The sequence below is a fragment of the Herpailurus yagouaroundi genome, unplaced genomic scaffold, assembly GCF_014898765.1.
Source record: "Herpailurus yagouaroundi ecotype Mexico unplaced genomic scaffold, PumYag 140, whole genome shotgun sequence".
In the NCBI taxonomy this organism is placed as follows: domain Eukaryota; kingdom Metazoa; phylum Chordata; class Mammalia; order Carnivora; family Felidae; genus Herpailurus; species Herpailurus yagouaroundi.
The window spans coordinates 63,330,931-63,347,303 of record NW_024412395.1 but is presented as its reverse complement, the minus strand read 5'-3'; the positions used below and the strand labels follow the sequence as shown (position 1 = coordinate 63,347,303).

At 34.2% G+C, this 16,373-nt stretch overlaps 1 protein-coding gene across 5 annotated transcripts in view; it reads left to right on the top strand.

The window, feature by feature from the left end:
* NCKAP1 (NCK associated protein 1) overlaps positions 1 to 16,373 on the top strand; it is a 109,281-nt gene that overhangs the window by 48,724 nt on the left and 44,184 nt on the right. For 4 of the 5 annotated variants that reach the window (XM_040475579.1, XM_040475581.1, XM_040475578.1 and 1 more), the window contains 6 exons: positions 2,048 to 2,104; positions 4,181 to 4,277; positions 4,916 to 5,022; positions 5,732 to 5,864; positions 8,647 to 8,728; positions 10,263 to 10,321. In XM_040475579.1, coding sequence (XP_040331513.1) covers positions 2,048 to 2,104; positions 4,181 to 4,277; positions 4,916 to 5,022; positions 5,732 to 5,864; positions 8,647 to 8,728; positions 10,263 to 10,321 — 535 coding nt within the window. The remainder of the gene's footprint in view (positions 1 to 2,047; positions 2,105 to 4,180; positions 4,278 to 4,915; positions 5,023 to 5,731; positions 5,865 to 8,646; positions 8,729 to 10,262; positions 10,322 to 16,373) is intronic. The other variant, XM_040475582.1, reaches the window with a different exon arrangement.

Below are 16,373 nucleotides of genomic sequence, written 5' to 3'. Positions count from 1 at the left end.
CATAAAAATTACTCTGGGATGCGTATTAATCCAGATTACTGGGCATGATCCCTAATTTGTATTTCCTATATCTGTATCTTGGAGAGTTAAAAGAATCTGCTCTTTTTCTCCCTAGTAATTTTTGAAGTAGAATTTACAGACAGAAGAATGCATAAATTTTACATGTATGTCTCAATAACTTTATATATGAATACTCTAGGTGACCACCTAGATCAAGATATAGAACATTTCCATTATCCCCAGAAAATTGTCTTGTGTCTCTTTTTTGGTCAGTACTGCCACCCCTGGTCTCCCACATTTCAGTTCCCTTCTCCGGTGACCACTGTTCTGGTTTCTGTCACCATGGATGGTTCTGACATTCTCATGTTGGTAGATTCTCAGGTATAATAAGAGAACTAGTGCCCTATGTACTTTCCAGCTCTTACTTGGCTTTTATTTTAGATGCTGGAGTACTTGGAAATATCCTATGTCAGATGGGATACTTCCTAATTTATTTTCATTTTCCAATTGGTTCAGATTGAAAATTAAGAAACTTGTATTATGTCTTAGCATATTGATAGCTTCTCTGTGGAATCATATTTAAATATATGTAAGCATTTAGAACCAGGTAGTCTATATATTGAGCGAGCTTATGTTATATATGGTACACATAAGTTGAATGACACCATGAGACCAGTTATCTTAAAAAAAAATTTTTTTTAATGTATATTTATTTTTGAGAGAGAGACAGATTGTTGGTGGGGTAGGGGCAGAGAGTGAGGGAGATGCTGAATCTGAAGCAGGCTTCAGGCTCTGAGCTGTCAGCAAAGAGCCTAACGTGGGCTTGAACCCACGAACTGCAAGATCATGCCCTGAGCTGAAGTCAGATGCTTAACTGACTGAGCCACCCAGGCACCCCACCAATTGTCTTTTTGTTACGCTTTTTTTTCTTTATGTTAATACTTTTCTAACAATGAATTTACCATTTAAGAATCTTCATGATTAAAGTTGTAAAGTTTTAATTTATTAAGTCATGAGTGATCACTTGAAAATATGATTTACAGTACTTACAGGTTAGATTGTAAGTATAAAAGCTTATTAATTATGAAAGAGAATGATTACAGATTTAGTATATTTTAGACATTTGCTCAAAGATCACATAAATCTTAGAGTACTTAATTTAGAAGCTGGGACTTCTTGGTTTAAGTGGTCTTAGCCAGGTTGTCAAGAAGATAATTTTTCTTTAACATTTTAGGAATTTTGAGTTTTTGCATGTAGTATTAATGAAAATAACATTTATTTGCTCTTTTTTTCACATGTTACCTTTAAGTTTTTTTATGTTGGTTCCTATTTTTTGTTTTTGTTTTTGAAATTTTTTTAATGTTTATTTATTTTGTGAGAGAGAGAGAGGAGGGGGCAGAGAGAGGGAGACAGAGGCTTCAGAGCGGGCTCCATACTGACATCAAAGAGCCTGACGGGAATCAAACTCATGAACCATGAGATTATGACCTGAGCTGAAGTTGGATGCTTATCTGACTGACCTACCCAGGCACCTGGTGTCCTATTTCTTTTAATTTAGTCTTAGGCTTTCCTGCCCCAGTTTTTTCTACCATAAAACTCCTATCTCCAGACATTCAGTAGTGTTACTCCCTAGTATATATCCTTTCAGAATTTTTTTAAATCAGATAGCATAAAATTAGAAGTAGTAGCTTTGTTATTACTTTAGATTTTGGAGACCACTGTTAATTACATTGGAGGTACAATTTTAGTGTCTCTGTGGGTTCTTTACGAGGTGTATATAATCAAAGATCTACATTGTGAGCTTCAATTTTATTGTTAGATTTAATATAATATGAGGTCTGTTTTTCTAAGAAGACTTGACTGGGTACTTAGGAAAGGAGGTAGGTGGACTTGTTCCATGCATTTCTAGTTTGAGCACCATTTTTTTCTTATTGCTAATAGTCGTTTTTTAATTGACTTAGTATTTGGCTAACTCGTTTTGACTGTTACTGATGAAATTAGGATTAACAAGGATCTAATTTTTTTTTTTTTTTTTTTTTGCACATAGCTATAATAAGCGTATTAATGACATAAGAGAATGCAAAGAGGCAGCTGTGTCACATGCGTAAGTAGTTCTGTTTTCTCTGTGGAACTTGTAATCAACAAGAATTTCTGTCTTAAAGCATAATTTTGTTCACATACTGCAGATTAATGGTGTGCAATATGGGATAGAAGTGGGCCAATCAATGAGAAGTATATATCCTCAGTATTTAGTAAGCTTCAGGTTAGTACAGACAGATCTGGAATATTTTTGAAGTGTTGATAAAAATGCTCTAAGCAAGTACCATACAAAGGTCTTTTATTTTAGGTATCATTCAGATCTTTTGCCATCACTATGCTTTCATATCAATACTTTTCAAGGTGTGATGATTTTTGTACCACTTCATGAACATAGATATATCTTTATACTCTCCCAAATAGTATTTACTTTTCAAAGTATGTTATCCTCATGCCCTTATCTAATTGTAGTAAATATTTTATATTAGTAAGTATATAGAATAACTTAAAAATTATCATATTTAAGATCTTTGAACAACTTTTTGATTTTCTCATGAAATAATTATAAATAATTTGATAATTCAGTGTTACATATATACTTCTATAAAATATTTTCTCCACTGAGCCTAGGTAATCTTATCTGATCCATCCGTATTTCTGTAAAGCAGAGTATAAAGCACCACTGCCATCGATGAAAATATAAAAACCACAAGAAGTTTCAGAATTTAGGTTTAGGCTATACGATGGATTTTGGGAATTTAAACCATCTTTATTCATTGCTGTCAGTGACCTATTTCCTCATGCATATTTTTTCACTTGAATGAAATGCTTATATTTAAAAAGTTATTTTCTAGTACTAATATATTTTGGAGTGTGTTAGCATTCCTTTCTTGACATACAGAAATACAAATGATTATCACTTCTTCATGGGATAGACTCTATTGTAGGCACATATATGATTCTTAGCTATCTTTTATGAAATTCTTTTAAAGGTAAGGCATTTTCCCCCTTTATTATATAAAGTAGTTGTAGGTAGTAAGCAGTAAGAATTCCTCATAGGAATTCCTCATTACCTTGTGCCAAGCATGGTACTTTATAGACATTTTCTCTCAGTATTAATAACACCACAGACTCCTTGCCACAACTCGGTGTAATAAAATAGCCAAAATAACATTGCCTCTTTTCTTAGAAATTGTATTGGATGACTTTATTATTGTAAGATAAAAAAGAGCTTGTCATTGGAATTAGCCTAATGTAATAATACTATGTATCAGACATCATGAAAGATGTATTTTTTCAGGGAGGTGTCATCATCCCTGTTTTATAGATGACAGGGTGAAACTAGGAGGGGTGTGTGTGTGTGTGAGGGGGTGGGCAGAGGGTGCTGTTTTTTGCACCTATCAAAATCTTAAAACTTTGTTGGGACTGTGTATTTTGCATAGTGTGAGGAGTTGGAATACTTAGAACATTCTGTGATATTTTTTTCCACATTAATATGTAAGAGTAATTCTTTTAAATTTGCATTTTATTTTAAAAATACCTAGTAGTGAATATTTATGATTATCTTTTCCTTTCCTCATCTTTCTGTTTTTGAAGATTACCAAATGATCTCATCCTAATATCTTTATTATATATAGCTCTTGTTTATTAGTCTTACCTATTTAATAAGAATATACTTAATAAAGTAGGATATAATCAGATATTTAATAAGTTGTGTTCATTGATTTTCTTTGTGGGGGTGACAGAAAATGTATGTAGTAGAACATTGCTTGTTTTCAAGGATTTCACAGTCCACTTTTATAAAGTGCTAGGCTAAATGGTATTAAAGTTGCAGACATTATTCAAAAATGGGCATCTGGATATTGGGAAATGCTTCTTGAAGGGTTGGTCTTGAAGTTTGGGTAGGATTTTGATAGGTGGAGAGTAACAGAATAAACATGGTTATAAAAACACTGCAAGGAAGGCCAGGATAAACATAAGTTTGGAAAGTCATTTAATGATATGACATACATATAGAAGATATTTGTAGGAGCTTGTGCTTCCTAAAAAATGTTTGTAAATTGACCTGAAATGGTAAGTTATTTAATTGCCAATAATGATTTTAGTAGAAACAGATAAGTTATATTGATGTCTTTCCCTATAGTGGTTCAATGCACAGAGAAAGACGCAAATTTTTAAGATCTGCACTGAAAGAATTGGCTACTGTCCTCTCTGATCAACCTGGCTTGCTAGGTCCAAAGGTAATTGATTTAATTCTTATTTCAACTACAGGTGTACCATATTAAAATGAAAAAAATTCGGGGCGCTTGGGTGGCTCAGTTGGTTAAGCGGCCGACTTCGGCTCAGGTCATGATCTCGCGGTCCGTGAGTTCGAGCCCCGTGTCGGGCTCTGTGCTGACAGCTCAGAGCCTGGAGACTGTTTGAGATTCTGTGTCTCCCTCTCTCTGACCCTCCCCCGTTCATGCTCTGTCTCTCTCTGTCTCAAAAATAAATAAACGTTAAAAAAAAATTATAAATAAAATGAAAAAAATTCTATGAAATTTTACTAAAATTTGAATTCTTATTTAACTGTAGGTGTGCCAATTAAAATTTTTAAAAAATTCTCTATGGAAAACTACTAAAATTTATATTTAACTGAGAATGAATTTGCTTACTTGACATTCATACATCACACCTTCCTGCATTTTTCTCACTTCATGTTTGAATGTGTACTCCCCTTGATACCTGTCTCTAGGTTTTCTTCTGTGTTCTCATTTTTGTCTTTGAACTTCATATTATCAGTTCTTGCCAGTGGCTCTCACTTAGACAAAGATTATGAATAGGTTTTGTTAATAATCTTGGCATGAGAATAAGCAAATGTTCTTTTTTTTTTAATTAGGCACTTTTTGTTTTTATGGCATTATCCTTTGCCCGTGATGAAATTATCTGGCTACTTCGTCATGCAGATAACATGCCAAAGAAGAGTGCAGATGACTTTATAGATAAGTAAGTTAGCAACATTTAAAGAGTTATTTTTTGAATGTTTTGATGTATGGGATGTGGAATTTGGGGACATTGAAGTTAAATTATTTTGAAAACCTTTTTTAGAGCTTTTCACATTTCATAATAAAGGGATATTTGTAATACACCATTAGATGATATGAATTAAAATACAGAGTCAGTGTTAGCTTAATATTAGGGCTTGTAATGTTTCCTAAACCTAGATGGTCATAAAGTTCTTATTTTCTTGCTATAACCAGTCATATTTTCTTTGGAATTCATTTTTTAAAATGATTCACTACACAAAAATTTAAATAAGAACCTTAATGAACCAAGTGTGTTATTTGAAATGTCTTTATCATTTTAGTACACAGTCCTTCAATAGGAATTAGATAAATGAAACAGAAATAAGAGCTTACAGAAAAATCTTAATTCTTCTAATCCTCTAATCCTCTTCCGTTTGTGATTTTTTTTTTAATGATGTAATTTATGAGATACTCTAATTTTATTTTCCTTTATCAACTTTTTAGTCATAGCTGTTTTTTAATTTTTGCTTTGCATCATGGAAATGTCTTTAGGAAGGAATTGACATAAAATTATATTTAATAATGCTTTTTCTAAGAAAAAAACTCTTGTAGTAATATCAGATACATTTTATATTTTCCTTAATGATGAATTTATTTTTTGAAATACTTTTCTTGGATTTTTTAAAAAGGCACATTGCTGAATTAATATTTTACATGGAAGAGCTTAGAGCACATGTAAGGAAATATGGACCTGTAATGCAGAGGTATTATGTGCAGTACCTCTCTGGCTTTGATGCTGTTGTTCTCAATGAACTTGTGCAGGTAAAAACTGTCTCATGTTACTCTCCCTGTTGTTCCTTCCTTCCCTCCTTTCTAGTAACTGATTTGTTTGCTCAGTATAATCTAGTGCCAAGTGATAGATACAAATGTAAACAAGTCATTTTCCTATCTTGTTAAGGGGGATCATCACCTAGAGGGGAGAAAACATTTAGTTGTAGTCAAGTGTTGTAGCATAGTGTTATGCTTAAGTGTGTACAAAGCTCAGACTGAGCACAATTCAGGGAATTATTCTTTACCTGGCAGGTGGAGGTTGGTATACAGTGACCAAATTATAGAGGGCCTTTCAGTAGAGGAGGTTAGTCATAAATCTGATTTATTATTTAGATTACTGTGGCTCAGTATGGTGATGGATTGCTGGGGGCCAAGGGAGGAAACAGAGAGATTAGAAGAGAGCTGATGAGAGCCTGAACTTGGACATTGGCTCTGGCAATAAAGAAGAGATGATGGAGACTTTATAATTGATAACGAAGTATTAGATAAAACACAGAAGATAAATCTTTTAGCATAGTATATTAGAAATGACCAGACTTTTAAAACAAAATTCATCTAGATGTCCTAATAAGATTAAATGTCCTGATTTTATTTTCAATTTGAATTTTCCTCTATTGATTTTTAGTCTTTTTTTTTTTTGCTTTCCATAATTTAGTCTTTTTCATCTTAATATAGATTTATTTTTATTCCAAATAAGCTAACTGTAAGGAAAATTGTTTTTTTTTTTTACTTCATTTATAAAATCAAGATGTCTAAAAAAGTTCTGTAAGCTAATATACAGTATAAAGGAAGAACAACACAAATTCTCTTTGTATTAAGATTATTCTAGGGGTGCCTGAGTGGCTCAGTCAGTTAAGCATCTGAGACTCTTTACTTCGGCTCAGGTCATGATCTCGTATTCATGAGTTGGAGCCCCACATAGGACTCTGTGCTGACGGAGTGGAGCCTGCTTGGAATTCTGTCTCCTTCCCTCTCTCTCAAAATAAATAAAAATAAACTTAAAAAAAAAAAAAAAAAGAAGACTATTCTAAAGCTACTGGTTTTCCAGAGAAATAACCATACTTTGAAATCCTGATTTTTCTTTTTCAAATCTACCTAAAAAATGTAAATGAGAAAAGAAAATGTCTTTCATGGCATTGTTTACCTTGAATTAAATACTCCTTATAGGTTACTATCCTGAATTGGTGTATTTTTTCCTTTATCCGCTAGGTGGAGCTCAGATGCTTCCTGTTTACAATGTCCATTAAAAAAGGTCTAGAAAAGCTGATTTTGTCTCTAGAATGTTATTGCTTTGCTGTACTTCTATTTTAATAGTTACTACTTAACAGATAAACCAGAGGCTTTTGTGCTATCAGAATGTAAACCAGTCTCCTGGTTTCATGTCAGTTTTAAACTTGCTGTGGCTGGTTGGATATTTTATTAATTTTATAGGTTTATGTTACAGCATTAAAAATTTTAAGTCATTCCGTATCTTTTGGTGTCTTTTTCATCAACTGTATTTTAACAACACTAGGGAGATTAATGTCTTTTTTTCCTAGAATTATAGTACTATAATAGCAGTAATACTAATATTAATAATTGTCAGATTTATTGATATTTTATTAATCTATACAACAATCCTCTGAGGATAGGTATGGTTATCATTATTTGTTGAAGAAAATCGACTTTGTGTAACTTGCTCCGTATCACACAGTTCATAAGTAGTAGAGCCAGTATTTGAATTTAGGCTTTAATTACAATGCATGAGCTTTTTATACCCTCTTCTGTTGTGAAGTACCTGCATAGTGTTTCTAACCATTGGGTAGGATTTAAATTTAGAACTAAGATTAACCTGTTAATATAGTTGATGAAATAGATGTCAAATTTGTTTTTTGTGGTAAAATATACATTTTCTGCGTTAACTATTTTTAAAATTTTTTTTTTCAACGTTTATTTATTTTTGGGACAGAGAGAGACAGAGCATGAACGGGGGAGGGGCAGAGAGAGAGGGAGACACAGAATGGGAAACAGGCTCCAGGCTCTGAGCCATCAGCCCAGAGCCTGACGCGGGGCTCGAACTCACAGACCGCGAGATCGTGACCTGGCTGAAGTTGGACGCTTAACCGACTGCGCCACCCAGGCGCCCCTCACTATTTTCAAGTGTACAGTTCAGTGAAATTGTGTATGTTCACATTGTGCAAGTTTTGAAAATTATGCTGTTAGTGAGCTAAGCATTCACTTATTAAAAAATGTATTATTTATTATCAACTTCAGATGTACTTTATATGCTATTCATTTTTTTAGCTGGCTTGAAAGGGATGTTTTTGGTCCTAATCTTACTGAAGTATAATACACACGATGTCACCTATTTTCAGTGTACAGTTTGAATTTTAGCAACTGTCTGTGTTCGTTCACATTACAGCCACTACAGTCAAGACATAGAAAGTTTCCAACACTTAAAAGTTTTCTTGTGTACCTTTTTCTTGTGTACTGATGCTCTAAATCCCCACCAACCATTCATCTCCTTTTGGTCACTTTTGCCTTTTTTTAACAAAAAATTTTGTATAAATGGAATAATATACTATATAATCTTTGTTTTTTATTTCTTTCAGTTAGTATGTTTTTGAGATTCATCCATGTTAATGTATGTATCAACATTTCATTCCTGTTTAAGGCTGAAAAATATTCCTTGGTATGGATATACCATCTTGTGTATCCACCCACCAGTTAGTGGACCTATGAATTGTTTCCCCTGTTAGATGTTCTTAACATTATTTTTTGTTTCTTCTTTTAGAATCTTTCTGTTTGCCCTGAAGATGAATCAATCATCATGTCCTCTTTTGTTAACACTATGACTTCCCTGAGTGTAAAACAAGGTAAGTCTTTTAAATAAAAGCATATTTTCTTCTAATTAGGTTTTCAAATTTGATTTTCAAGGAGGGGATTTCACAGTTAATTTTTATAGACTCACTTACTTTTGGACATATTTAATCTGTTCTCTTTTGTCTTAGCTTTGTTCTCTGTGAAACAAAAGTTTCCAAAATGGGTGTGTGACATTTATAAAAATAATGAGAATTATAGCTTGAAATATTTTATTATTCAGCAGGTGAAAAAAGGCATTTTGTAATTAAAAAAACAACAACAACAACAAAGAAACATAATGAAGTATATATGTGGTCCAAGCATCACCTGTGACAATAGTATGTACTATTGATAAAACATTTTAAAAATTGCCAGGCACTTATATTATCCTATTTAATCCACATCAATTTTAAAAAGTTCTTTATGCTTTTATTTGGTAGGTTTGGAAACTTAAGATTTGAGAGTTAACCTCTCCATTATTAACATGATTTTCCCAAGCTCTAACAGGTATTAAGTGCTACTATAGGAATTTTAAGTTCCGGTCTGTCAATCCCAAAAGTTAATGTCATATACTAGATTGCCTCTTCATTATTTGAAAACTTCATTCCAACAGATTGGTGTTATATTTTAGTTTTGTAACCTTTTAAGTAAAGGGTATCCAAATCCTTGAAAATTTGAGTAATAAATACATTTTAGTTTAATCAATATCACACTTAAGTAGTGAAACTGTTGTAAAGTTGGTTGGTGATAATTTGGTTTGTAAAGAGTTATTTTGAAGAACTTCACTATGCTGTCCAAAGCTTTTGTTTACAGAATTCCTCAAGCTCTAGTCTAGCTTCTTCAAAATTGACATGTAAGCACACTTAGAAACAGTTTAGGAGAGAAGTCTGTACTTAACACTTCTCTTAGCATAACTCCCTCCTTCTATCAACATTTTTATAGGATTTGAGAATTACTGCCTTGTCTTAGCTATTAAATTATTTTTGTTTTTTTTTTTAAGTGTACAGTTTAATAGGGTTAAGTGTATTCACATAATTGCTCAACCAATCTCCAGAACGTTTCATCTTGAAAACTGAATCTCCATAGCTATTAAATATCAACTTCTCAATTTCCCTCGCCCCTGGTATCCGCCATTCTACTTTCTGTTTCTATGAGTTTGATTACTCTAGGTACCTCTTAAGTGGAATCATGCAGTATTTTTCTTTTTGTCACTGACTTATTTCACAACATATGTCCTCAAGATTCAGCCACACTATAGCATGTGTCAGAATTTCCTTCCTTTTCAAGGCTGAATAATGTACCACATTTTGTTCATCTATTCCACTGTTGGTGGACATTTGGGTTGCTTCTGCCTTTTAGCTATTATGAATAATGCTGCTATTGTGAATAATGCTGAACATGGGTTTACAACGATCTCTTTAAGACCCTGCTTTTAATTCTTTTGTATATATGGCCATAGTTGAATTATCTTGATCTTAAATTTAAAACTGTGATTATATATTTGTTGAAACATTAATTTGCTTTGTAATCTTTTTTCTACTGTTATAGTTGAAGATGGGGAAGTATTTGATTTCAGAGGAATGAGATTAGATTGGTTTAGGTTACAGGTAAGAATAACTTAATTTTCATTGGCTTTCTGTTTGGATATTGACTATTTTAGCTAATATGGAAACATTACTTAGAAAAAAGTTCATTGTTGTATACCTGTTGAAAAAAGTAACCATAGCCTTGTATAACTGACCATAGTCTTTACCTCAGAAGAAACAGTTTTTTTATTAAGATGTAATTGACATAGAACATTATACTAGTTTCAGGTTTGCAACATCATTACATTAGTACTTATTGCAAAGTACTAATGGTCGCCATAATGTATCTAATTAACATCCATCACTACTCATAGTTAGAAATTTGTTTTCTTACGGTGAGAACTTTTTTTTTAATTTAATTTTTTATTTTATAAAATTTACATCCAAATTAGTTGGCATATAGTGAAACAATGATTTTAGGAGTAGATTCCTCAGTGCCCCTTACCCATTTAGCCCATCCCCCTCCCACAACCCCTCCAGTAACCCTCAGTTTGTTCTCCATATTTGTGTCTCTTCTGTTTTGTCCCCCTCCCTATTTTTATATTATTTTTGTTTCCCTTCCCTTATGTTCATCTATTCTGTCTCTTAAAGTCCTCATATGAGTGAAGTCATATGATTTTTGTCTTTCTCTAATTTCACTTAGCATAACACCCTCCAGTTCCATCCACATAGTGGCAAATGGCAAGATTTCATTCTGTTTGATTGCTGAGTAATAAATACTCCATTGTGTGTGTGTGTGTGTGTGTGTGTGTGTGTGTGTGTGTGTGTGTATACATACACCACATTTTCTTTATCCATTCATCCATCAATGGACATTTGGGCTCTTTCCATACTTTGGCTATTGTTGATGGTGCTGCTATAAACATGGGGTTGCATGTGTCCCTTCGAAACAGCACATCTGTATCATGTGGATAAATGCCTAGTAGTGTAATTGCTGGGTCATAGGGTAGTTCTATTTTTAGTTTTGTCAGGAACCTCCATACTGTTTTCCAGAGTGGCTGCACCAGCTTGCATTCCCTACAACAATGCAAAAGAGATCCTCTTTCTCCGTATCCTCGCCAACATCTGTTGTTGCCTGAGTTGTTAATGTTAGCCATTCTGACAGGTGTGAGGTGGTAGCTCATTGTGGTTTTGATTTGTATTTCCCTAATGATGAGTGATGCTGAGCATTTTTTCATGTGTCAGTTGGCCATCTGGATGTCTTCTTTGGAGAAACATCTATTCATGTCTTTTGCCCATTTCTTCACTGGATGATTTGTTTTTTGGGTGTTGAGTTTGATAAGTTCTTTATAGATTTTGTATACTAACCCTTTATCTGATATGTCATTTGCAAATATCTTTTCCCATTCTGTCAGTTGCCTTTTAGTTTTGCTGATTGTTTCCTTCACTGTGCAGAAGCTTTTCATTTTGATGAGGTCCCAGTCTTTCATTTTTGCTTTTGTTTCCCTTGCCTCCAGAGACGTGTTGAGTAAAAAGTTACTGCAGCCAAGATCCAAGAGGTTTTTGCCTGCTTTCTCCTGGAGGATTTTGATGGCTTCCTGTCTTACATTTAGGTCTTTCATCCATTTTGAGTTTATTTTTGTGTATGGTGTAAGAAAGCGGTCCAGGTTCATTCTTCTGCATGTTGCTGTCCAGTTTTCCCAGCACCACTTGGTGAAGAGACTGTCTTTATTCCATTGGATTTCTTTCCTGCTTTGTCTAACATTAGTTGGCCATACGTTTGTGGGTCCATTTCTGGGTTCTCTATTCTGTTCCATTGATCTGAGTGTCTGTTCTTGTGCCAAGATGAGAACTTTTAAGATCTATTTTATTAGCAACTTTTAAATATGCAATACAGTATTGCTGATACAGTCATCATCCTGTACATGACATCTCCAGGACTTACTTGTTTTATAACTGGAAGTTTGTACCTTTTGGTTACTTTCACCCATATTCGCCAACTCCAGCTCCCCATCTCTGGCAGCCAGCAGTCCATTGTCTACGTCTATGAGTTCAGTTTTAAGGGGTTATTTTTTTGTTGTTATTTTTTCAAATTCCATATATAAGTGAGTTCATTGGGTCTTTGCCTTTCTCTGGCTTACGCCACTTAGCACATTGCCTTTGGGGTCCGTGCATGTTGTTGCAAGTGGCAAGATTTACCCCATTTTTTTGGCTGACTGATATTCTTATATACACACACACACGACACACACACACGCACACATTTTTTTTTTCACCACAATTTATCTATTTATCCATCAGTTGCCACTTAGGCTATTTCCATGTCTTGGCTGTTGCAGGTAGTGCTGCAGTGAACAAGCGTTTGTAGATATCTTTTTGAGTTAGTGTTTTCATTTCCTTCAGATAAATACCTAGAAATGGAATTAATTGGATCCTATGGTAGTTCGTTATATTTCTAATTTTTTGAGGAATTTCCATACTGTTTTCCAGAGTGACCGCACCCATTTACATTCTCACCAAGAGTGCATGCAGGTTCCCGCTTTTTCCACGTTTTTCCCTTGTTACCTCTTGTGTTTTTGATAATAACTTTTCTAACAGGTGTGAGGTGATATCTCATTGTGGTTTTTATTTGCATTTCCCTGATGAATAATGAGGTTTCAGCACCTCTTCATGTGCTTGTTAACTATCTGGATTTCTTCTTTGGAAAAGAATAACAAGCAGCCAGCTCACAGGCCATAGTTTACCATCCCCTGATGTAGTGCCAAAAGCTGTATTTCTGAAATGCAGAAATAAATGGTATTAGACTTTAAAACTTTTCATTTAATATATAACTCACTTAAATAGTTTTTAAGGGCTTTAAAACTCAAGCTTAAAATCTTTGTATATACTGTAAATTTAATGATGGCATTTAATTGCCCCTTAAATACTTCCAGTAATTATGTGGAAACTGTGGCTCAATTTTTTTAATAACTGCATATTTTAAAAATACGTATATTTTAAAGTAATACTAATGTGTTCTCATTATAAAATGTCAGAAAACCCAGAGGTAAAGTAGTAGAAAATGAAACTTTGTACTTTTCCCAGTGTTATGCCCTAGAAATACTAACTTTTAATAAGTGGTTTATATCTTTTTAGGTGTTCAAACAGTAAATGGGATTATACTATATATACATATGGTTCAGCACCACAGATTAATTTTTCATTTAATTAAAAAATGAAAATATAAGCAATATATGTTTGTGGAAGAAATTTTTAGATCAACTCAGTCTGGCGAAGGACTCCAAGACATAATTTTCTGGCAGTCTTCTTTATTTCCTGTGGTACTTTGGCTCTTAGGTTCTTTCCTTTCAACCTCAAAATACATAGGCACTTTTCTTGCTCTTGTTCTTTGTTCTATGATCACATATTTTTAGAAATGATTTTATAAATGAGACCACAGGTATTAAGTAACCTGCCTGAGATTGCAGAGTTAGGTAATGGTAGATCCGGAAAGAAGACTTGAAATAGCACCATCGCAAATATTAAATGTGCATATATAATATGTTGTTTTCTTCCTATTAAAAGTGAAGTTTAGAGATTAACATTTCTTTGTTTTAATTAAAGTTGTGAAAAGTACAGAAGTAGAGCATATGAGGTAAAAATAGAAGTGAAAATTGCTCTGCTAAAGGATATACACATTTAAAATTTTGAAAGTCACTCATTGTCAAAAAATTGAACTATTTAGTATTAAGTCTCTTGCTGTCAGTTTGTGAGAGTACCTAAACCAACATTTGGGTTCAGAAAATCTTAAGAGATTTAGGTACATTTCAAATGTACTCGTTATTAAATACTTTCAGGATTATTAAGCTTACTCATCTGAAGGATTCACTTGAGAATTTAGCTTGGTTTGGTCATATGGCAGAGTATAAAGCATTTGTTGTAAGCATTAAGAATGTAGAATTGATACATCCCTGTGTGATTTTTTTTTTTTAATTTTTATGAGATAATTATAAGAATATCACCTGCTGGGGCACCTGGGTGACTCAGTTGGTTAAGCGTCCAACTTCGGCTCAGGTCATGATCTCACGGTTTGTGGGTTCAAGCTCTGTGTCAGGCTCTGTGCTGACAGCTCAGAACATGGAGCCTGCTTCGGATTCTGTGTCTCCCTCTCTCACTGCCCCTCTCATGCTCATGCTCTCTGTCTCTCAATAATAAATAAACGTTAAGGAAAATTAAAAAAAAAAAAAAAAAGAATACCACCTGCTGTTTGATTCTTTCGCGCGTTGTAGTCTTGATTTTATCAGTTTGCTAGGGCTGCCGTAACGGAGTCCCAAAGTTGGGTGGCTTAAACAACAGGAATTTATTGTTTTATAGTTTTGGAGGCTAGAAATCCAAAATTAAGGTGTTAGCTGGATTGACTCTGACAGCAGTGAGGGAAAATCTGTTTCATTCTTTTTCCCCAGCTTCTGGTGACTTGCTAGCAATCTTTGATGTTTCTTGGCTTGTAGATGAGTCACTCTAATGGCATTTGCTCTGTCTCTTTTCATATAATCTGTGCATATTTCTGGGTCCAAATTTTTCCTTTCTACAAGGACACCAGTCATATTGGATTATGACCCACTCTAATGACCTCATTTTTAAAAACTTGATTATCTCTGTGAAGACCCTATTTCCAAATCAGGTCACCTTCTGAGGTACTGGGGACTATGACTTCAATATATCTATTTTGTGGACACAATTCAGCCCATAGTGTTTCTCATAATCATGACTAGGACATGCAGTCATTTTCTACTGTATAACTCTTAAGTTTTAGGGACAGTAGGTAGGGCAGAGCATACCAAGGAAGGAAACTGGTATATACAACTTAGCCAGAGAAGCTTCTCTATGGAAAGAGGGCAAAAGTGCAAGTTGGGAGGCAGTGGCCAGAATCCAGAAGTTTTGCATAGACGATGAAGAACAGGTTAACAGCGAAGGTTCCACTCCTTCATACTCGACCATACGATACAGGAGATAAAATATTGAGCAGTATTATATAATCTGTAGAGGAGTACAGATCCTCTTTTGATGATGTTATTAATCTGGCTGTGGAGACAGGCATAACAGATACGGAAAAATTAAATAGCAGTTGAAAATCTAAAAGATTAACTTAAAAGAAGCCGCCGATAGGGTATGATTATTATTATTAAGTACAGTTTTCTTAAAAGGCAGAAAGCTTTTTCCAAGTGGGAATTGGTAGTAATGACTTCATAGAGAAAGCATCATTTTGTCCAGACATTGAAAGATGGGTAGAAATTGAATAGGACAATAGTTTACACAGGAAAAGGGCAACCAGTGAGGAAAGGGCAAGTAAAGAGACTTCTTAGTGTTAAGTATTACTACAAGAAGGAACAGATCTTCACAAGAGATCTGAATGATCTGACTGATCAATGATCAGGTAGAAGGATAAGGGTTAACTATAAGCATATGACCAGAGAGAGGTGTAGCATTCTGTAGATATCAGTAATTCTTTTTTTTTTTTTTTAATGTTTATTTTTGAGAGACAGAGCATGAGTGGGGGCAGGGCAGAGAGAGGGAGACACAGAATCTGAAGCAGGTGCGGGGGCTCGAACTCACGGGCTGCGAGATCATGACCTGAGCCAAAGTCAGACCTTGACCAACTGAGCTACCCAGGCACCCCAATATCAGTAATTCTTGAGTAGAGCAGGGCCTGAAGGATAAGCAGTTGGGAGAATTTTATAGTTTTATGCCTTCACTGGAGTCCTATGCAATTTTGATTCTAAGGTCATTGGTCTCTTACAGGTCATTTTGATTTCTCTTTTTTTCTAATCTTTAAAGAAGAGTACTTTCTCTCTCCATGTATTCTTTGTCATTTTTTTCCTGTTTCCTAAGGCATCTTGTTCCCCTGTGTATTCGGTAGTCTCTTAAAGCATCTTCAGTTATTTTATCATTTGTCTTCTTCCCTCTGTCTTCAAATTTACTTGGGTTGTTCATATCTTACACTTTTATTTAAGCCTTTTTTTTTTTTAATAACCTTCTCCTTTCGTTGTTGGCAAGTATTTCATTTTTTTTTAATATATGAAATTTATTGTCAGATTGGTTTCCATACAACACCCAGTGCTCATCCCAAAAGATGCCCTCTTCAATACCCATCACC